The 22,647-nt window shown below is 35.6% G+C and overlaps 2 protein-coding genes, 1 long non-coding RNA gene and 1 pseudogene across 3 annotated transcripts; 1 reads left to right on the forward strand and 3 right to left on the reverse strand.

Moving 5' to 3' along the window:
* Positions 1–281: 281 nt before the first annotated feature.
* On the reverse strand, positions 282–3,479 carry LOC113740744 (LEAF RUST 10 DISEASE-RESISTANCE LOCUS RECEPTOR-LIKE PROTEIN KINASE-like 2.5). The gene is made up of 4 exons (XM_072044810.1): positions 2,777–3,479; positions 2,446–2,601; positions 2,115–2,270; positions 282–1,465 (listed from the first exon to the last, which is right to left on the reverse strand). Exons 1-4 carry the CDS (start codon positions 3,477–3,479, stop codon positions 282–284), a joined length of 2,199 nt encoding a protein of 732 aa, XP_071900911.1.
* A 5,566-nt stretch (positions 3,480–9,045) lies between these two features.
* Positions 9,046–11,460, reverse strand: LOC140004920 (uncharacterized). The gene is made up of 3 exons (XR_011812737.1): positions 11,311–11,460; positions 9,897–9,953; positions 9,046–9,243 (listed from the first exon to the last, which is right to left on the reverse strand). It is a non-coding gene; the product is annotated as an uncharacterized lncRNA (long non-coding RNA).
* An 892-nt stretch (positions 11,461–12,352) lies between these two features.
* LOC113738964 (F-box/kelch-repeat protein At3g23880) lies at positions 12,353–17,228 on the forward strand. Its single transcript, XM_072044811.1, has 6 exons — positions 12,353–12,801; positions 12,851–12,879; positions 12,927–13,217; positions 13,271–13,752; positions 14,342–14,513; positions 15,962–17,228. Exons 1-4 carry the CDS (start codon positions 12,587–12,589, stop codon positions 13,525–13,527), a joined length of 792 nt encoding a protein of 263 aa, XP_071900912.1. The 5' UTR covers positions 12,353–12,586; the 3' UTR covers positions 13,528–13,752; positions 14,342–14,513; positions 15,962–17,228.
* On the reverse strand, positions 16,041–22,050 carry LOC113738691 (LEAF RUST 10 DISEASE-RESISTANCE LOCUS RECEPTOR-LIKE PROTEIN KINASE-like 2.4; annotated as a pseudogene).
* Between the last annotated feature and the right edge of the window lie 597 nt (positions 22,051–22,647).

Here is a 22,647-nt window from a genome sequence, read left to right on the forward strand (position 1 = left end):
TGCACTACAAATTTCATAGAGTTCATACCGAGTGATATGAATAAAGATGCCTCATAAATTTTAATTGACAGAAAAATGATAGAAGTATCACATAGTTCAAATGGATATAGATATGTAAGAATTAATTAGAATGCATATCTATGTCTTGTTTTGGTCTTCACCAGAATGATGGGAATTTCATAAATAAGCCAAATTCTCAGGGACGAGTAAAATATATGCAACAAGCTGAAATTCAGAGCAGAAATTAGAGAATGGAAAGAAGAGCTTTGAATGCTGTTGCATCACGACTCAACTATTGTAATGGAAGATGCCTCTGGTGATCTTGAAGGAGAACCAAAGAAGGGTTTTGGAGGGATTTCCAAGGCCTCCAATCTACCTTCCAGCATTTCTATCACCTTGCTTACTGCTGGTCTTTGTGATGGATCAGCCTGTATGCACCATACACCCACTAGGATCATCTTTCTTGCAATTTCATCTTCTTCAGGAGTCATTACACCGTGCAATTTGAAGTCCTTTTCAAGTATGATATGCTGATACGCCCAGTGAGGAAAGTATATTTCACTTGTATGACTTGCTTTAACACTGACGTTCTTTCTTCCTCCAACCATTTCCATAAGCATCATTCCATAGCTATAGACATCAGACTTGGGCGAAACAGCTCCAAAGCTTCTACAGAATACCTCTGGGGCGATATAACCAACTGTTCCCCTCGCTTCTAGCATTGACACGACACTCTCTTTCCTAGAGCACAGCTTTGCCAAACCAAAATCAGAAATTTTAGGACAATAGTCGTCATCAAGAAGTATATTGTGAGGTTTAATGTCAAAGTGCAAAATCCGCATGGTGCACCCTCTATGCAGGTATTCAAGTCCTCGAGCAATCCCCAATGCAATTTGATAAAGTTTTTCCCATCCCAGGTGAACATCAGTCTTTGACGTTGTTTCACCATGTATATATCTCTCCAAAGATCCATTAGGCATGAATTCATAGATGAGAGCCCTTTTCTGACCTTCAAAGCAGAATCCTAATAAAGCAACAATGTTAACATGGGATGTTCTGCTAATGCTTGCGACCTCATTGATGAATTCCTCTCCACTTCCTTTGGATGTATTGAGAATCTTTACTGCAACAGGACGGCCGGCAAAAAGATTTCCTTTGTAAACTTTCCCATATCCACCTTGGCCGAGTTTATCTTTAAAGGAGTTTGTCATTCTCTTGATATCGGAATAGCTGTATCTTCTTGGGGCAAGGGATCCATATTGCTTGATGGCGGCTTCAAGGATCAGATTTTCTTTTGATGTCTTCTTAAATAATAGTAAGATGGACCTATAAGCTGGTTTCTTGTTTATGATGCGGTGAATTACTACAGAGATGATTATTATTGTTGTCAGTAGTACTCCTGCTGCTGAAATTCCTGAAATATTATTTTCGCATAAAAGAAAAACATCACTTGAATACAGAATCACTTAATCATAATCATCATTAATAGAACTAAATTATGGAGAATATTATCATACCTATTACTTTTCTCAGTCTTTGTGAACGATTCTTTCCTGCAGAATAACCACCGTATCAACAGAAATATGAATCAGATGAGGAAATAGTTTTTCACTACTTTGCACTTTCTACCCTTCCATATTTGGCAGTTCACATTACAAAATAATTCCAGCTTGTCAGGTTAATTTCGCTGGTAACGTACTTTCGATGGTATAGCATGATAGTTCTATTTTGTCCTTCCCGACAAATGTACCGGAGTAAAACTATCTGATTATGCAAAAGCGGAAATTCTTCTTAAGATAAAAAAAAATCAATTGAACCTAATAGAATTGCCAGGAATGTTACACAACAAGCTGGCATATTGGAAATAAGTCATTTTGACTAGCACCGACACGTTAGGGGGTCAGGGCTACAAATTAAGTCCACAAATTTTGGTATAGCAACAAAAGGATTGATTTTAAGCAGATCCCAACAATTGAAATCAATCAGGCTCATCCAAAGAAATAATTTGATTAGTGATGTCAGTATTGACTATGCAGTACACATGTATCAGCAATCATACTTGTAAGGAATGTGCAAAAGATTTTCTATTGAATGCAAAACTCTGCTCTCCTTACCTTCATCACGGGTTTTTAGGTGTTTATGGTCATCACCGTAACACACTAATTCATTGTCATAAGAACCGCAATGCAGAACGAATCCTTTCTTCGATATATCGGTATAATTCATGCTTAACAATCTTTTGAGGGAATCGGTAGTTACTGGTGCACTAACTGGAGGTTGACATGACAAGCAGATCCCAACAATTGAAATCAATCAGGCTCATCCAAAGAAATAATTTGATTAGTGATGTCAGTATTGACTATGCAGTACACATGTATCAGCAATCATACTTGTAAGGAATGTGCAAAAGATTTTCTATTGAATGCAAAACTCTGCTCTCCTTACCTTCATCACGGGTTTTTAGGTGTTTATGGTCATCACCGTAACACACTAATTCATTGTCATAAGAACCGCAATGCAGAACGAATCCTTTCTTCGATATATCGGTATAATTCATGCTTAACAATCTTTTGAGGGAATCGGTAGTTACTGGTGCACTAACTGGAGGTTGACATGACAAGCAGATCCCAACAATTGAAATCAATCAGGCTCATCCAAAGAAATAATTTGATTAGTGATGTCAGTATTGACTATGCAGTACACATGTATCAGCAATCATACTTGTAAGGAATGTGCAAAAGATTTTCTATTGAATGCAAAACTCTGCTCTCCTTACCTTCATCACGGGTTTTTAGGTGTTTATGGTCATCACCGTAACACACTAATTCATTGTCATAAGAACCGCAATGCAGAACGAATCCTTTCTTCGATATATCGGTATAATTCATGCTTAACAATCTTTTGAGGGAATCGGTAGTTACTGGTGCACTAACTGGAGGTTGACATGACTGTTCCGAATGGTTCCAGCCGTCCAGGAGTGCGGTATGAAAAACAGCAAAAGCATGATGGCTAACATTACTGGCACAATCCACAGCATATGTTTCTTGATACAGCTCAGTGCAATTGTAGAAGAAGAAAAGGTCCACAGTTTGAGGGCCGTAGCTGAATGTAGTTCCTCCGGTGCTAAAATTATGTTGAGGAGTTGGACATCTATTACCAACATCATACAACTCAGCTTGAGATAGCAAAAGGGAATTATTCGTGTAGAATATATCCCTGATGATATAATCATCATCAGAGATCTTTAAGATGGGGTTCTTGTCCCTGCAGGTGATATTGAAAGTTGGTGAGCCACAATATGACTCTTGCCTGCCTGGAATCCAAAAGGGATACTCTATGTTCAATCCATTCCCACAGTCCTGAGGTGCGCAAGCGCTTGAATTTGTGTAAAAGCATACTATTCCATCCACCAATATAGTGAAGAGAATGGCTGAAATTTGAATATGATGATAAATCTTGTACAACATTTTGTGATCCATTACTGTGGAAAGAAAGAAAATAGCAGAAGAGAGCTAAGGGATGAAAGGCATTAGTCACTGGTGTAAGGAAGCATTGGCATCACAATTAAAAGAGTAGCTGAATTGGTCAAATTTCAAATGGAATTGAGAGGCCTACCTATGGTTTGGCGTGTCTCAGTATTTGACAAATTTCCCCTCCGGACGACAGGACTTGAAGTGACAACGCGTAGAAAATAGCCCGCCATGCAGATACACGTTGCCGTTTCACCCACCCAAAAAAAAAAAAAAAAAAAAAAGGACCACCATGCAGACACAATTTTAGGCTGAAAAAAAAAGGGGGAGTTTGTAATATCAAAAATAATTTAAAAGTAATTCATTGACAATAACAAGTAAATGATTTTGAATAATTATTTTGGCATTTTTATACAAAGTAGGCTTTTTTAAAGCTAGTTTTAAATTATGGTATATTTCTATTTGATCCAAAAGAAACTTTCAACGTAGTAAAGTTAATTAAGTAAAAACTGTCGCTTCCTTTTTCACTTCATGTTTAATCTATGTACCCTCATATTTATAAACCTTTTATCCCAGTGATTTCAAACATGATGAATTCTAAAATCTGAACTATTTTAGTATAACCACTTTTGATTTTTAAAATTCATATAATTATTGAAAACTAACTAATTAAAACGGCACCAAAGGATTTTTACAATTTAAAAAATTCAAAATTCTAAAAAACTAGGGAAAAATTGGGAGTTTTATGACTTGACTAGGGTAAACATCCTTCTAAGAAACATCTTGGAATAAATATTAGACTCTTAGAATAATTATCTTGTACGTCCAAATTAATCACGGGGAAAAATGCAGCTCTTAGAATAATTATCTTGTACGTAGAGATGGGAAGGGGTAGACCAAAAAGGTGACCGGGGAACTTGAGGGAGAATTTCACTGCCAGACTAAAACGCATCTGCTTTTGGCCAAATGAAGATATTAAATTGACGTTTTTAGGATACTTCACACTTACTTTTTAGATTTTTAAAATTTGTGATTTTTCATTTATTTTATGTAATTTTTACATAATTGTTGTGTATTAAGTGGAAAATTTTAATTATTTTTAAAACTATAAAAATTAAGTGGAAATTATTATAAAAAAGTCCAATTTAATACTGAAATAAAGCATGTGCTCTATATAATGAGCTTTTTAAAAAAAAAAAAAAAAAGGTTAAGACTTAAGCATAATAGTTTGGACATGTGCTTCTACATACTTTTGTAGAAATATAAACTAAGTTATGATTGATTGGTTAGTTTTATTTGTTAGCCACATGTCATTTGTTTATTGACTGGTCTTGTTGGCAAGTTTAAAGTTGGCCACGTGGATCAAATCCCGTAATGTTAGTAATAGTAGAAACTGTAGAATTAGACTATAATGAAAAACTCTTTTTCCTCTTCCCATGTCAATACGATACAATACACTTACTTTGATTTGATTTCTCCGTGTTTATCTCATAGTATTTGAAACGCTTTAAAACTGTGCTTCATATAGATTAGCTATATATATTTAGGGGTGTTTTCGAAAAATTTTATAACCTTTTTCTTGGTTATAAATCAATAAAATATTTAGCTGGATGCACTTCACTTGAATAATCTATTTCTTTTTTGTTTTTTGTTTTATAAATTTTTCGTGGATACAAATCAATCAAAATATTTAGTTATCTTTTCTTTCTACGAAGGAATTTATTTGTAACTATTGACCTTTCATCTTCTATGCAATTTTTCTCTTTTCATGTTTACACTAGTAAGGCTTGGCTATGCTATGCACAGCCGGTGCCCACCTTGAAGTGTTTAAAGGTAGCAAAATTTGAAGAAATGTTTTTGAATTGAGTGTCATGTGTAATTGTATACGTAAAGTATGTATATTACTAAAATGGAGAGAAAGTGGATTATTGGCATTTAACATGAACTTACTTTGCCACTTAATATATTATATTATTTTCTTGTGAATTTTATTTTAATTCATTAATACATTAATATTTAGCAGCATTTTAAAATATTTTAAAATATTTAGTGTCATTTAAACTTGTATAAACCAATTGAAATTACCACCAAACATAATATGAACTTTGCCTGTCAATTGTTTTTAATTCAGTTATGAAGGCAACAAAAGAGGGACAACAGTGCATGATCTATACACTAAACTTTTGAAATTCTGATCTTGGACTTGCATGTTACAGTTTGCTGGTATTGATTGACATAAAAATCTGTCATTACATCCTTTATCAGTTCAGTGAAGAATTTTATTAACTTGTCTAATTGGTTTTTTTCTTTGTTTTGATTGTCAAAATTTAGCTGATAATGAAACAAACATTCAATTAGCTTAGCTATCCATCAAAGAAATAAGCAAGCATCTTCAACATGAACAATCTAAAAATGGTCACAAAAGCAAAAAAAAAAAAAAAAAAAAAAAACACGTCTAAATAGACTAAACAGTTTCAAAGTTCATTGATAGAGTTTACAATCACAAGTCACACAATATATATAATTCAATAGTAAGTAGCTACCAGTAGTTTACTTACGAAACTTGTAAATATCAAGTAAACTTAACCAGCATTTTGTCAAACATTATATAGGCTAGTTATGAGTAATGTGACAAACCTAAAGTAAAGTGCTCGACAAAGCAAAAGTCTTGAATACTGAAGGCAATGCTGCAAAATCAAAACATAAAATATGTAAAAGAATCTATATCTTACTACAATAAGATATAAATGCATAGATATGGTGAAGAAAAAGCTAAGAAAAATTGTATTACCAAATGATGAGAAAGCGAGAAACTGAAGGAAGTTTTCTTTCTGCTATGTGGGGACGAGAAGCAAATAAAATAGAATAATAGTTGGTAGTGTATGTAGTAGTGTGTACTATACTATTGAAGGTTTGTTTATTGATAATAATTTCATCTAAAATGGTTGTGTATGAAAGCTAAACTAATGTAGTACTTTGTATTCAGTCTAATGGTTATGAAAAGATGAAGTACAATTGATAATTCATAAAGGTTGACATTCTTGTGAAGGACAACTTAATTGTAAGGGAAAAAAAAAGTAATTGTCTAATCTGTTTAGGTAATTGTCAAAAGGTGGAGTAGGTGAAGAATGCTTGCATTATTTGACCTATTACAAGTAAAGAAGAGGAAAAACAGGAGAATGAAACAATCTGTAAACTGCCTTGTTAAATAATCTAATAACACAACGGCTAAGAAAAAGCATTTTTCTCTCCAAATTAGATAGAACTTATAATAAATAAGTTTTATTGAATAATCTAGTAATCTGATGGCAAAAAAATAATGACAAAAATACATGCAAATCTAACCGCTACCATTAAAACAAAAAAAAAAGAGAAGAGCATTTTAATGAAATACAATAAATATATATTTTTTATTTAGACGTTAATGCGTTCCTTTGATTAATAAAGGAAAAATTTATAGTAATAAAATGCAAATATTAACGTATAAATGAATTAAAATAAAATTGATCACAAAAATATATAATATCTTAAGTGGCAATGTCAATTCATTTGTATAACTTTAAATGCTAATAGAAATATGAATAAACTTAAAGTCAAAAGTTACCAATTATTTTAATATGAACAAATTAAAATAAAATTGAAATAGAAAAACGCGCATTGCATTAAGTAGCGATAATAATCTTTTTCTTTATAATAAGATGGAATCAGTTTTAAATAATCTTTTGCATTACATTAACAAAATAGCAAAAAATTGAAAAATATAACATTTTGAAAAGATCAATGTAATTGTATAATTTTTAACAAGTGAAACTTATTTTGTCAAATATAATTTTAAATGATAATTCACGTTGAAATAAATATAAATTCAGATAATAATAATAATAATAATAATGATAATAATGTTGTAGTTCGATTACATCTGACCAAGACATACGCTAATTTGTCAAATATAACTTCAAATGATAACGTAAATAGTAATAAATGTAAATTCTAATTGAATTATATCTGTCCAAAGTGTAAAGATTGAAAAATCTATTAAAAATAATTCAACCTTATAGAGGAATGCCAAATCCAGTCCAATTTAGGTCATTGAGCAATGAAAGTTGCTACAATAACTTTAAACATTCAGCACATCCAAAGAGAAAGAAAAAATAAAAGCTCAAAATTCACCCATAGTGTCATGTGTTATAGCCAACTGGCATTTGTTTATTAAATTTATAGGATGACGTTATTATTTGGTATTTCTTCATGGATAAAAGGTAAAATATTAAAATATGCCAAAAATATTAGAATTCATTTTATACTACAAATCATCTTCTATGAAGAATAAAACAAAAATTCATTCTTTTCTTTTCTCCTCCCAGGATTTGATTTCTTACTTCACTTTTTTTCTTTCTTTCTTTGTTTTTTGGTTACATTTTGTAATCATCTACAATTTTGTGTATTTCTCAGAAGATAAGGTATATCATGTGATTGATTCCACCAAGATAAATTTAGCTAAGCATTTCTCTACCTCTATTTTTCTATTTCTTTCTTCCCCTCTTCCCCCCTTTTTTGCAATTAATTTATGGTCTATTCAATTTAATTGAAGGATCCAATAAGATTTCATATATATTTAAACTAATGTTAATTTTTGTTTGTTTTTTAATTACTCAAGTGCTATAGTATCAATTGGATTGGTATACAAGGATTGTAGTTGGGGGTGGCAGTCATAATTGAGGCTTTCAGCCTAGAGTGTGACTTGACAAAAAATTGTTAGAAAATTCAATTTTGATTAGGAAGATGTTTTTGCAATATAAAAAAAATGGTTCAATTCTAATTTGTATATGTAGATTTGGAAACGTAGCAATTCATATTTTTATCCAACCTTGCTATTTATATTTTGGAGCTTCAGGATAATGTTATCACCTTTAAGTGGGATTTAAATAGATGAACTAGTTTGTTCTATCAAAAGAAAGAAAAATGTGAAAGTTTATAGTAAACTATATTGATGTTAAAGATTGTGCCATGTCTTAGTGGCTTTCTAAACTTTTTCTCATTATTAAAGTACTAGAAGCATTATGACTACTTTTGGTTTAGTTACAACTAAAACTATGCTATTATTAATACAGCAATGCACTTATAGTGTATTAATTCTCTCTCCTTTTTGAGTACCATCATAATAGTGGTTCAAAATTCTTTATTCAAATCACAATAGATTTGGTGGGAGGGAGGGGGGGTTGACTTCATAGATGAAATTTATTTATACCCCATAAACCCATAGATGAAATATTATTTATACCCCATATTTTGTTAATTATATTTCTACAATAAATAAAAACTATATGATAAAAATAATAGTGAAAATGTGATTAACAAAAGTGAGAGTTTAAATAATATTTGTCAATTTTAATTGTTTTGATGCTCAATTTTTTTCCTATATTTTTATTCATTCATTATGTGCCAAAATTGTGACGACCCCACCTCTCCCTAAGGCGTACCAAAGGGTTCGGCGGACCGCCTGCCCAGCTCTCGCCAGGACTCACTCACTATCTCAATCGAGTCATGTACACACATCCAGGAACCATAAATAATATTCACAATTCAAACTTATAATTTACATTGATAGGAATCGAGGTACAAGGTCTTAATACATCAAACTAGTTCAAAACGTATACAATCCAAGTACAACATGTTCCGTTCGAGGAAAAACGCGAATACAAGACCAAAAGTCAAAAGTCAAAACAAAAGGGCTACACTAGTCTTTTACAAGTCCCTCGCGTCACTCGTACCCCTGTAAGGAAAACAAACTAACGGGGTGAGCCAAAGCTCAGTGAAGTTCCCAAATCTCAAATTGGTCAGCAACCAAGTTATAGCAAAATAAAAGTGAAATAGCGAGCAAACAAGTCAAATCAGGGAAATAGTACTTCAGCTAGCCAAGTAGTCAGATTCATATTCACATATAAGGATACAGTACTCATTTTCAGCTCCATTCCAGCTTGGTTAAGTGGTAGTTGACACTCCGTCAACTTTCAAGTAATATCAAGTCCAAATAAACTCCACTACACGCCAATTTCCGTCCACCGATCAACCCCCTATTCCGGGCCCGCACGCCATACAAAACATGGGTGGTAATACTCGAGTATACCGTTAGTCGAGGAGATAACACTCCACTCGACATTACAAGTGACCCAGGGTTTGTTATCTAATCGACCAGGCCCTTGCCGGCTCGACTCGATTAACTAGCCACAGGGTTTCTGGAATTTCAGGCAAGATATAATTCAAGTACATGTACAACAAGTCAAGTATGATCAATAGCAAGAACAGGTCATATTAGGGCAAGTGCGATAAAGTACACCCTTGCCCTTTCATTCATTGTCATGTAATCACGCAAGTTAAGTAAGAAGCACACATATCAAGTACAATTGGATATTTGGAAGCACTCACCAAAATAGTGCTTCTAGTGCTCGTGTCTGGGTGGTACTCCGAGTTGGGAGTCCAAATCTGCGATAAAACTTAACTTGAGAACTTTGAAAATCAACTAAGGTTCGAAACTTAAGCGTTTCGTTCAATAAGAATCGAGAAATTGAAGTTCACTTGAGAAGAGTCGTGAAATAATTGCTCGCTCTTCAAACTGAAAAATTTGATAACATTTTTGCTTGAAGATGACCCTTGAGTCAAAAGTGCAAGTAAAACAGTTTCGTAGTGATTCAAATCGTTTTCCTAAGGGTACAAGTTCGGCCAAGTCCTAACGTATAACCCTCGATAAACAAGTGGCAAAGGTCCTCGATAGTTCAAGTGATAATCACTTAACCTTCACTCAAGTCGCAAAGATAGTTTTCCAGGCTTCGAGTAAAAATTCGGGCAGCATGCCCTTTGTGTTTACCTAATTTCCAGCCATTTAGGCTTCATTATTTTTCTTCAACAACAACCCAACATCACACATAAAAACAATTCAAGCCAAGAGCCGTTCCCTAGACTCACAATATCATAACAACAAGAATTGCATCAAGTACAAGTGCAGAAATTCAATGTGGCACAAGACAGATTTGACGTATAAAAGCGGAAATAACTTGTCCGAGGCTACGCTTATCGGATTAAGGCGAAACCTATGCCGTTTCGAAGCTAAGACACAAAGCTACAACATTCATGAAGGTCACTTAGTCCATTTCCTAATGTAACTTAGTCAAAATCTCAGATTACTAAACCAGAAACCAATTCACCGGCTGTTTAAACGCAGAACACTGTAATGGACATAACTCAGTGTACACAAGTCCGAATCAGGTTTTCTTTGAGGCATTTTAAAGCTACTTCAGAACACTACAACTTTTATGTTTTGGTCCAGAGCTAAATCAGAATGGATCCTGGTCAAAAATCGTGATAAACTGGACTGAACTGAAGAAACGGACTGCTGGGAAATTCTTAAAACAGTAGGGGTATTTTGGACTTTTCACGTTCTGCGTTGTTCCGATTGAGCTGAAATTTTGTAGGCACCTATAAAATGCCATTCTCTACAACTTTTATTCTTTGACCTAAGGCCAAAACAGCCTCTAACATATAGATAAAAATTCGGACAGAATGTTAAGACCATTTTCCAGATTTTTGGAAATTTTGAGTTTCTAGTGAATCTTTCCTTAATTTCTTGGTCCAATCACTACCACAACACCATATGAAACCTCAATTGCATCATATAAACATCATACAACCATTTGGGCAGAATTTCCATAAGCCCTAGTGCATCAAATAAATTAGGAAAAACTACTAAAACATGCTCATCATCCATAATCTCACCATAAAATCAAGTTACTAGGTTTAATATAACAAGATTAGAAGTAAAACTTGGAGAGATAAACTCTCTTACCTTGAATAAAAGTCACCAAGAGTAGCACAAGCTCTCCCCCTCAAGAATCACTCCACAACTCACTAGCTAGTCACTAGAAAACAAGTTTAATCGGTTTACTTTGCTCGATTCCTCACTTATTTATTGGATTTGGAGATGAAATGAAAGATTTTCCCTTGGAGTTTCTCTCCTTGTTGTTTTCGGCCAGCCCAGCAGAAATGAAGAAGAAATTGCTAAGTGTTGGAGTTAAATGGTTAGTAATGGTCTTGGTTAAGAAGCCATGAGGTGGTGACAAGTGTCACCACCACCACCCTTTCTTTTTCTCTTTCTTTCTTGCCTTTCTTGGCCACTAATTTTTGGTCAAGGCTGCTACAATATAAGAAGATATTATGTACAAAAGTCAACAAACTTGTTGGGTAAGAAAAATGGTGGTCAAGCGGTGCGTTCAATCGGTAATGCGCGGGACCCGCCGGTTCGCGTCGTTTTTCTTAAAAACTCACGTACTAGGGTTTTTACTTCTCATTCACTAATCTTATACCATTGCCACTAGTCACATCTTATTTCTCACTTAAAAGTCACTTTTACTCATCAAATTGATCCTCGGCCAGTACCGAAAATTCATCCGGCGGAAAAAATCGCAAAAACCCTAATTCTGCTCAAATCTTGAAACCGAAGCGGAAAACCCTATTTTCTAGGCTCATCTGCATTTATAGTTGAACAATTGGATAGTAGAGCTTTAATAAATATTAATTTTCAAATAAAAGGCATTTTTGAAGACAAATGTAGGAAATTTGTTGGTCCTCACAAAAATAATTTGATGTTATTTGTTGGACTAAATTTCTAGGGGCTCAAGTTGTGCTTTGCACAGCTCAATTACCTCTGGTGTTCATATATAAGTTTGTTTGGAGTCTTTGAACAGCAAATTATTTGTCCAAATATATTTATTTATATCACCATTATAATTTTCAATACAATATTTTATCTTCTCAATTACTTTTTTATCTCACATACATCACATCATAAAAAATATTACAGTAAAAATATCTCAAATAATTTCCAATCCAAACGCACTCAATCATTTGATTATTTGAAGGTGGAGCCAATAGCCATTTTCACAGGACATAAAACCAAAAACGGGATAAAAGAAAAACATCACCGCCGCCCTTGCCGCCTACTGACACTTCTACCTCCACCATCACCACCGCCGTCACACCATTGCCACTTCCGTCTACAGAATTTATGCTAACTAAGAGTACGATCAATCCATATTTCTCTGCAATAATTCCATCAAACCCAAATGCCGGTCGCCACGGCCGACTTAGCCTCAAATTCTCCCCAAGAACTCATCATCCCAGTTCTCTCACGACTCCCGGCAAAATCGGTCGGCAAATGCAGGTGCGTTTGGAAGCTATGGCGCTCTCTACTTTCTGACCCACTTTTCATCAAAGCCCACCTCGTTTCCCACCTCCATCTCTATTTCCCGTACACCCTCCCTCTTCCTATTTATCACTCGTAACTTTCGCCACCACCAGTGGCAGCAGTAACAACAACGGATTTTCAGAAAAGCTCGCCCTTTTGGAGAATCAATTGGTTCGCTCAAAGTGTCGGTTCTTGCAATGGGTTGGTCTTTGTGTAAGCTTTTGAAGGATTAAACCCCTCATCTGTGTATTTGATGAACCCCACTATCAGGGAGCTTGTGAAATTTCGACATAGTTCATTGGTTAGGGATGCTGCAGAAACCATAACTAGATATGGTTTCGGTTATGGTAGTTCTAATGATGACTACAAAATCGTTACGCTGTCTTACGATTGGCGAGTTGTCGAAACAGAGAGTTATCCTGCCTTTGTTGATGTTTTAGTTGGGGGATTGGAATGTGGAAGAGGATTGGTTGTTTTCCTTATGTTTCTAGTTCGCATTTTGGGGTGTTTCTGAACGGTTCCATACACTGGCTTGCTTATCCTTAAGTTGATAATCCTTAAGTTGATAAAAAGTGTGTTCTAATTGCTTTGGATACGAGCTGCAAGAAATTTAAGCAACTGCCATGGCCTGATACTGATCATACTTCTCATAAGTGTGGCAGCGAGCTTGTAGCTCTTGGCGGATGTCTAGGAATGGTTGTGGTACAATCTAGTCACCGTATGGATGTTTGGATGATGATGGAGTACGGTGTTGGAGAATTTTGGACCAAATTTATTGTTACTACACCTGAAAATGTATATGCATGGGGATCTATATGACTGCTGGGGAGTGATGATGTCATTTTACAGATGGGTGGTAAGAACCTTGTTGTGAAGAATTTGAGAGAGAGAACTATGAGGGATATGGTAATTGCTGGCATTCAAGACAAGTTTAGAAGAGGAGCAATAGGCTTTTCGGAGAGCCTTGTGTTGCCTATTTTCAGCAGTCAGAAATGGAGAGCGAAATTACCCTGACGATGTCTTTGAAAATTGATGGTAGTGGAGGTAAAAGCTCAGTTTGCAAAGAAAGGTTTACGGCTGGTTTGGTCATTCTTTTGTAGAAGTTGCAATGACTGACAAAATTGTACTTGCTAATTTGATTAATCAATGCATTCTAAAAAGGGGAAATTGATTTAAAAGAGCCAAAACAAGTTTATAAATTGATAGAAGTAAAAAAAAAAAAAGGAAATGAATTTATGCCTCTTGAATTAGCATTAAAAGTTCACAGTCTGGTTTAGATCATTAACATATTTTTTTGTAGCTAGTTTCAAGTGAGCAAAGTTGAACATTAGCACTTGCTGCTTTGCGGACAAAGGGAAAAACAAAGCCAAAAAGCAGAAAAAATAGTGTTGAAGAGTTGTAGCTCTGCCTTAAATTTTCACCCTGACTATGCCTGTTTCGAGATTCATCATTCTAAAGAGTCATTTACTTCATATTTCTGCATGATTTTTTATCTCTAAAAACAATAGAAAAAATATGCTGGGCAGTTGACTGTTTGGATTGTAAGAACCCGTTTAAAAAACATAAATTTGAGAATTTATACTGCTGAAAAATATGCTGCAGCGATGAAAAAAAGTTCGAATTTCTTCTACAGCCGTTTTAGGTATTGCATGGAGGGTGTCAGCATTGATAGGCGAGGGACTGGCGAGCCTGGGAGACGCAGGATTGCTGGAATTCAACTCAGCATTAGCCATCTCAATAGTGCAAAGATTCGTGACTTGGTTCTTGCTGAGGCAACCTCTATCAGTGTTGGCAAAACTATTCAGGTACTTTACTACCATTTTTTTTTCTTGACTTGATGCACCAAATCTATTTTAAATTTTGTCACAATTATTGTTAGGTATTAACTTGTTACACTTGATGTCCTTGGCATGATTACTACTAAATTAAAGATGTTAATTGCAATTATAAATTACTTGGTGGAGGTATGGGACGTGATGTTCTGGAAGACTATTTCCTCAAACTCTAACAACAAAGCTTTGATAGCATCATCAAGATTTACAATTATGTGCAGAGTTTTAGAAAATGCTAATGATGGTGATGTAACTCTTAAGCTTGCAAAATTATGTGTTGTACTTGCCTTGAACCAACAATAAAATCAGATGTTATGCCAATTTATGCACATGCAGTTTGTACATTTTATTTTCTTTGTATGTAGTAGAATTGACTAAAGTTGGTACTTAACTAAAGTGAAAACCTACCTCAAAAACTATTTTTTGAAATAGATATTGAATATTGAAGATGGTCAAGCATACCAAGTAAGATTGCCTTAAAATTCTCACATGAGGTGAACTCTATCTTACTTTATAATATACGAGTTATATTCATGTTTGTCTTACCATGTAATAGATGAGTTATATTCATGTTTGTTAATATTTGTTTGGAACTAGTTTGAACTCAAACAATTTTGTTGAAATCAGAACTAAAACTAAGCAAGCTTGAACTCAATTAGAGGCTTCAATACACTTCCAATCGTAAACATTAGGGTAGATTTCGAAACCATTGCTATATCCTGTGGTCAACGGTGAGGTGCAGTTCAAAACTAGGGGTTCATTTATTTATTTTTACACTAAGTCAACACTATTCAAAAATTTGGGAGAGCCCAATTGAGGGGTTAAAGCCTAAAGGGGAAGAAATCTATCTCTTGACTATAGAAGTGTACTACTCGGCCCTTTATATTTTTTTAACCCCAGGGATTCAAAAGTTCTCCTTTATATGCACTAAGCAGAATTTGAGCTCTACCCTAACCTAATGCGCAGCAGAACCTATGAGACTCTTTCTAATTCTAACCAACCTACCTGAAGCGAGTTTGTTAGTCTTTTTTTTTTGGGGGGGGGGGGGGTCATGATTCTGATTAATTAGCAGAAAAATGGAGCTTCATCAGATGATGCGGCAAGGCAGCAGGTCAATTTCGGTTGTCTAGTTTTGCCGTTATAAAATTTAGTTAGGTACTGCAAATAGAAGAGTCCTGCCTTCTTTGTTTGAACTTCTTCCTCGTTCCTTCTTTATATGCGCTACAAATTTCATAGTGTTCATACCGAGTGATATGAATAAAGATGCCTCGCAAATTTTAATTGACAGAAAAATGATAGAAGTATCACATAGTTCAAATGGAGATAGATATGTAAGAATTAATTAGAATGCATATCCATGCCTTTTGTTTTGGTCTTTACCAGAATGATGGGAATTTCATATATAAGCCAATTTCTTGTAGACGAGTAAAATATATGCAACAAGCTGAAATTCAGAGCGGAAATTAGAGAATGGAAAGAAGAGCTTTGAATGCTGTTGCATCATGACTCAACTATTGTAATGGAAGAAGCTTCTGGTGATCTTGAAGGAGAGCCAAAGAAGGGTTTTGGAGGGATTTCCAAGGCCTCCAAGCTACCTTGCAGCATTTCTATCACCTTGCTTACTGCTGGTCTTTGTGATGGATAAGCCTGTATGCACCATACACCCACTAGGACCATCTTTCTTGCAATTTCATCTTCTTCAGGAGTCATTACACCATGCAATTTGAAGTCCTTTTCAAGTATCATATGCTGATATGCCCAGTGAGGAAAGTATATTTCACTTGTATGACTTGCTTTAACACTGACGTTCTTTCTTCCTCCAACCATTCCCATAAGCATCATTCCATAGCTATAGACATCAGACTTGGGCGAAACAGCTCCAAAGCTTCTACAGAATACTTCTGGGGCAATATAACCAGCCGTTCCCCTTGCTTCTAGCATTGACACGACACTTTCTTTCCTAGAGCACAGCTTTGCCAAACCAAAATCAGAAATTTTAGGACAAAAGTCGTCATCAAGAAGTATGTTGTGAGGTTTTATATCAAAGTGCAATATTCGCATGGTGCACCCTCTATGCAGGTATTCAAGTCCTCGAGCAATCCCCAGTGCAATTTGATAAAGTTTTGCCCATCCCAGGTGAACATCAGTCTCTGACGTTGTTTCACCATGTATATATCTCTCCAAAGATCCATTAGGCATGAATTCATAGATGAGAGCCCTTTTCTGACCTTCAAAGCATGGGATGTTCTGCTAATGCTTGCGACCTCATTGATGAATTCCTCTCCACTTCCCTTGGATGTATTGAGAATCTTTACTGCAACAGGACGGCCGGCAAAAAGATTTCCTTTGTAAACTTTCCCATATCCACCTTCGCCGAGTTTATCTTTAAAGGAGTTTGTCATTCTCTTGATATCGGAATAGCTGTATCTTCTTGGGGCAAGGGATCCATATTGCTTGATGGCGGCTTCAAGGATCAGATTTTCTTTTGATGTCTTGTTAAATAATAGTAAGATAGACCTATAAGCTGGTTTCTTGTTTACGATGCGGTGAATTACTACAGAGATGATTATTGTTGTTGCCAGTAGTACTCCTGCTGCTGAAATTCCTGTAATATTATTTTCGTATAAAAGAAATACCATCACATGAAAACAGAATCACTTAATCATAATCAGCGTTAATGGAACTAAATTATGGAGAATAGTATCATACCTATTACATTTCTCAGCCTTTGTGAACGATTCTTTCCTGCAGAATAACCACCTATCAACAGAAGTATGAATCAGATGAAGAAATAGTTTTTCACTACTTTCCACTTTCTCCCCTTCCATAATTGGCAGTTCACATTACAAAATAATTCCAGCTTGTCAGGTTAATTTCGCTGGTAACGTACTTTCAATGGTATAGTATGATAGTTCTATTTTGTCCTTCCCGACAAATGTACAGGAGTAAAACTATGTAAGAGGATTGAACCTAAGAGAATTGCCAGGAAAGTTACTCAACTAGCTGGCACATTGGAAATAAGTCATTTGGACTAGCACCGACACGTTAGGGGGTCAGGGCTACAAATTAAGTCCATAACTTTTGGTATAGCAAAAAAAGGGTTGATTTTCAGCGACATGCTTAACAGGTCCAACAATTGAAATCAATCCAAAGAAATAATTTGATTAGTGATGTCAGTATTGACCATGCAGTACACATGTATCAGCAATCATACTTGCAAGGAATGTGCAAAAGATTTTCTATTGAACGCGAAACTCTGCTCTGCTTGGCATCATCACAGATTTTTTGGTGTATATGGTCAATAGTGTAATACACAAATTCATTGTAATAAGAACCTCACTGCCCTTCACTTCTCCTGCATTTGGAGCAACTGTCTCCATCCCACTGCAGAATAAAACCTTTCTTGAATACATCGGTATAATCCATGCTTAACAACATTTCCAGGCGAGCAGTAGTTATAGGTGCACTAACTGGAGCCTGACATGACTGTTCCGAATACTTCCAATGATCCAGGTGTTCGGTATGAAAAGTAGCAAAAGCATGATGAGTAACATTACTGGCACAATCCACAGTATATATCTCTTCTTGATACACCCGGTGCAATTGTAGAAGAAGAAAAGGTCCCCAGTGTTAGGGCCGTGGCTGAATGGAGTTCCCTCAATGCTGAAATTATATTGAGGTGTTGGACATCTATTACCAACACCATACAACTCAGCTTGAGATAGCAAAAGGGAATTATTCATTTAAAATATATCCCTGATGATATAATCATCATCAGAGATCTTTAAGACGGGTTCTTGTCCTTGCAGGTGATATCGAACGTTGGTGAGCCACAATATGACTCTTGCCTGCCTGGAATCCAAAAGGGATACTCTATGTTCAATCCATTCCCACAGTTCTGAGGTACTCGATCTTTTCCTTGACAATTTGTCTAACAAACATCTTAGTGCTAGTTTCAGTTGTGATATGTCAACTTCAAGCATTAGACTTGGACCACTGCACAAGCTAGTTGACACTAAAGATTTGGATGACGAGTGCATACCATTTCTATTTTGGTTGCTGGTGCTGTTACGCAGCAAATCGAATTAGTGATCTCTGCAATAGCAGGCAAATGAGTTGGAACAAGTGTTATACCCGCACTGGCCACCTGAGTTAGCGCAATTTCTGCAGAATGTATTATTTGCTTTATATTGCAAAGGAAAGACAGCAGTAAGCGTAGCTCTTAAACCCGCAGTATTGAATAGAATCGAAACTGCAACCTGATTAATAGGAACCCTGACGGTATCAGTACATGTATTCAAAAACGGCAGCTGGCTTATGTTAGTTTTGGCTCCTCTACTTGTCAGGAAAAAACTGGCAGTTGGTGTGGTATTATTGATGGTGCAAGGAAACTGATTTGGCTGTTGAGGGATCAGGGATGTTGGCAAGGAAAGGTGCATTTATAGAACAGAGTGATTTTATCGACATTGTTGGGGTAACTGAAGATGTTGAAATTCCAGGTGGTGTTATGGAGATATTGAGGACAATTATTAGCCCACAGATCGTCTCTGGCAACAGCAAGAGTATGAGCTGAGGCATCTACAGAGGAGAGGATTCAGTATGCAACGCGGCTAACTGTAAACCGAGAGATATTGAGGACAATTATTAGCCCACAGATCGTCTCTGGCAACAGTAAGAGTATGAGCTGAGGCATCTACAGAGGAGAGGATTCAGTATGCAACGGGGCTAACTGTAAACCGAGAGATATTTCCTTCGCAGCTTAGATTGAAACCTGGATAAACACAACCCCCAACCCAGAATGGATAAGTAAAGTCAATATTTCCACACCGAAACGACTTGCTGCAGGTTACAAATTGTTGATCCTGGCTGAAAGATTTTGGGATGTCAATTAAAGTAAAGCTGGTGATTATCAGAAAGAACAAAAGGTTTGGAAAGCGATCCTTGAAATGCATTGTTATACGGAGAGAAAAGAAGAGTAGGAAAAGTTTGCAAGTAGGAAATGTTCTTCCCTGTTCATTTGCTGGGAGTAGATCAGCACAAAGAGGAGAATTTCACTAGATATTTCATTAAAGTCATTTAAGCTTGACATAAGATGAGGCTGTCTGTTTGGATAAATTTTTGAGATGAATAGAAGCTTTTGTTGGAATGAAAAAGTGGCTTGACTTGGTCTAAACTAATCCAAGAACCTGTAGTTACAAATGGTGGTCTTTTTGCACTTGGGTTACGGTCAAGGGCAGCAAGTTTTGGTAAGTCAAGGCTTTCCAGTCCTTGGACAGTATCAATGACAACAACTACTTCAGCAATTAGAATAGTAACAGCTACAAAGACACAAAAAACCGTGTCTTTTTTTTTCTTTTTTCTTTTTTTTTGACTTTTTTCTTGAAAGATCAAAGTCATGGTAAAAATAAAAATCATTCATTACTCAATTATGACTCATCCAAATTCAGTCAAATCAACCATTTTAACATCTTTAATGTGGATCTATTAAAAATATGGCAAAAAACTCCTGTGCTAAACAGGGGCCACATTCTAAACTCGAGGGCAGATTGGACGAAACTTTCAAACGGTTCTCCTACTAGGCTACTAGAAGAAGAAAGAAGCCTTTTTAGATTTTACTCGTATGTCTTAGGATTACTAGAGCTTTTTGTCCGGACAAACGCAAGACTGAACACGGCGTTGAGAGTAGGGTTGAATAGGAGTCAAATCGCTCGCGAGCTGATCGCGAGCAACTCGTGTCAAAACTCACCTTGAGTTGATCAAGTCGAGCTGATTTGTCATATTATAATTTTTAAAAAGTTTGAAATTTTGGATAACAGTAGCAATAAATCTTCCTAGTTATATATAGAATATCACTTGTCTATATAATTTTTATAATTTAATAATATAATAAGATGATAAAGTTAAAATAAATTTATTGTCTAAGACACAAGAATTAATAAGAGTTAAACTTGTATTAATATATACCTAACAAAATGAGAGAAATAGTATAACAATTAATATAACAATAATAATGACAAAATTAGTATAATCCAGACTTTTTTATGGGAAGATTGTTCATAAAATGAGATCCAACCACTAAACGAAAATCACATGCACATATAATCTATTATATAATTTAAATTAAATTCAGTTCATGTATGAAATGATCCTAAATGATTAGCAAAAAAATTTTTTTTGCTGAAAATCTCATATATCCATGACATATGTATGAGAGATATTTTATCATATTTGTGACTCTTTTTTTCCCCATATTTGTATCTCATATCCAATCATTGATGTTAATTTGAGAAAGAATGTTTTATAATAGAATCATTTGAATTTAATTAACAAGGTGAGATTTTTTTAAAAAAGAAGTGAAATATTTTGGGTTGTTACTTGATGTAGTTAAGAGTACTTTTAATAGCAATACGAACCCGTTTGGGTTGTTACTTGCTGATCTTTTTGAAGAAAATTTGTTGGTAAACCATGAGGGCAGACGATCACCTAAAAAAAACCATGCAAATCAGGAGAAAATGGGTATTCTCTTGATCACAGCAAATGAAGATATGATCAGGGCAATCAGGATTAGGAAGGACCAAAGCAGTTAAAGAGCAAAAACCACTACTACTAGCGTAGTACCTCTAGAAGGTGATGAATTTGACGAGCAAGCAACAGATTCGACATAGGGCTGATTTGGGCAGAAACAAGTAGTTTCATTTTGATTTGTGCCACCGCCGTACCCACACCTTCCACCGGACCTGGTGCACTCATTGCATATACCAGTATCCACTTTCCATCTGATGTCGAACCCTTGCCGGAGGACTTGATCCAAGCCCGTAAAATTAAAGGATCCTCTATCACCCGTTTGAAGTGCCGGATATACCACGCTGGCCTTACACAGTCCAGCACCAAGGTCTCCAGGCAAGGCAGACAGACTATTGTTCCCACATGAGAAAAGAACATTGGGCACATTGACTAGGCAGTCATAGAGAAACGTGACGTTTATATAACTCGCGGAGTAATCAAACAGGGTGTAATCTAAAGTCATGTTTACTAAATCAGTAGGACAGTGATTCTCCATCACGTCTTCTCTAGCAACCCTCAAAGTCTGGGCGTTTGGCTGGATATCCAAGACCCAATATGTCATGTTCTTGATCTCGAGTCTCGTAACATTACTGCTCTGATCGCATCTTAGCTCTAGCCCGGGATGGCCACAGTATGCGGGATCTTCGTATCCCCGGAAAGGATATCCTATTCCGGTGATGTTGCCGCAGCTGAATTCATTCCCACAGGTCTCATAAAATTCCGCCGGATTACTTGAAACGGGATGAAGTTGAAGAAGTATACAGGCGAGAAAACAGAGAACAGTGGGGAACGACTGTAAAGGGCTGTGGGATTTCATTTAATTTTGGAGGAGAAGATATCATGAAGAGAACATATTTATTTTGCAATGGAAATCGCTAGCTACGGATGTAGTTGTTAGAGGGAGGAAATTTAAGAGAGGATAATGGAATTTTCTTTGGGGTGGTCAGGTAATGCTATTAAGTATTAGTTGACAAAACAGTCCCTAGCTAGTTTTGAATGTCGAAAATGAGTGCAAAGAATGCGACAGCAGCAGTCCACTTTTTTTTTTTTTTTTTTTTTTAAGCGATAGGAATTGTATTGATAAAATCAGAACTTTACACTTGTAGAGCAACAGCTCCAAGAGACTATACAAAGGTGTCAGACACCTTGAGGATTCTTCACTCCTCGTCACAACAAATGCCTACTGCATAAGTACTAACAGATTTATTTATATTGTCATTTATTATATCTAAACAAAATGAGCATTTTTTAAACAAAGAGCTTAAATTGTTGATGTTAGGCTTTGGTTTTTCTGGACATCAACAATGATAGAAGCTGCTTTTGGGGGATATGGATCTTAAGTTGACAGTAGTAATCAGATGTTGAACTTTTTAACATTTTGGTAATGCGTCACAACCATCTGAATCCAACCGCGAGGATAAGGTACTATCTCTATATAAGAATTATACATCATGCAGAACGGCAGAAGTATGAAAACTTTGCTTTCTTGAGTTAATTTTGACAGATCCCCGGAGATGATAAGAGTAATAAATTGATTTTTGTA

This window comes from Coffea arabica, chromosome 4c (genome assembly GCF_036785885.1).
Source record: "Coffea arabica cultivar ET-39 chromosome 4c, Coffea Arabica ET-39 HiFi, whole genome shotgun sequence".
Classification (NCBI taxonomy): domain Eukaryota; kingdom Viridiplantae; phylum Streptophyta; class Magnoliopsida; order Gentianales; family Rubiaceae; genus Coffea; species Coffea arabica.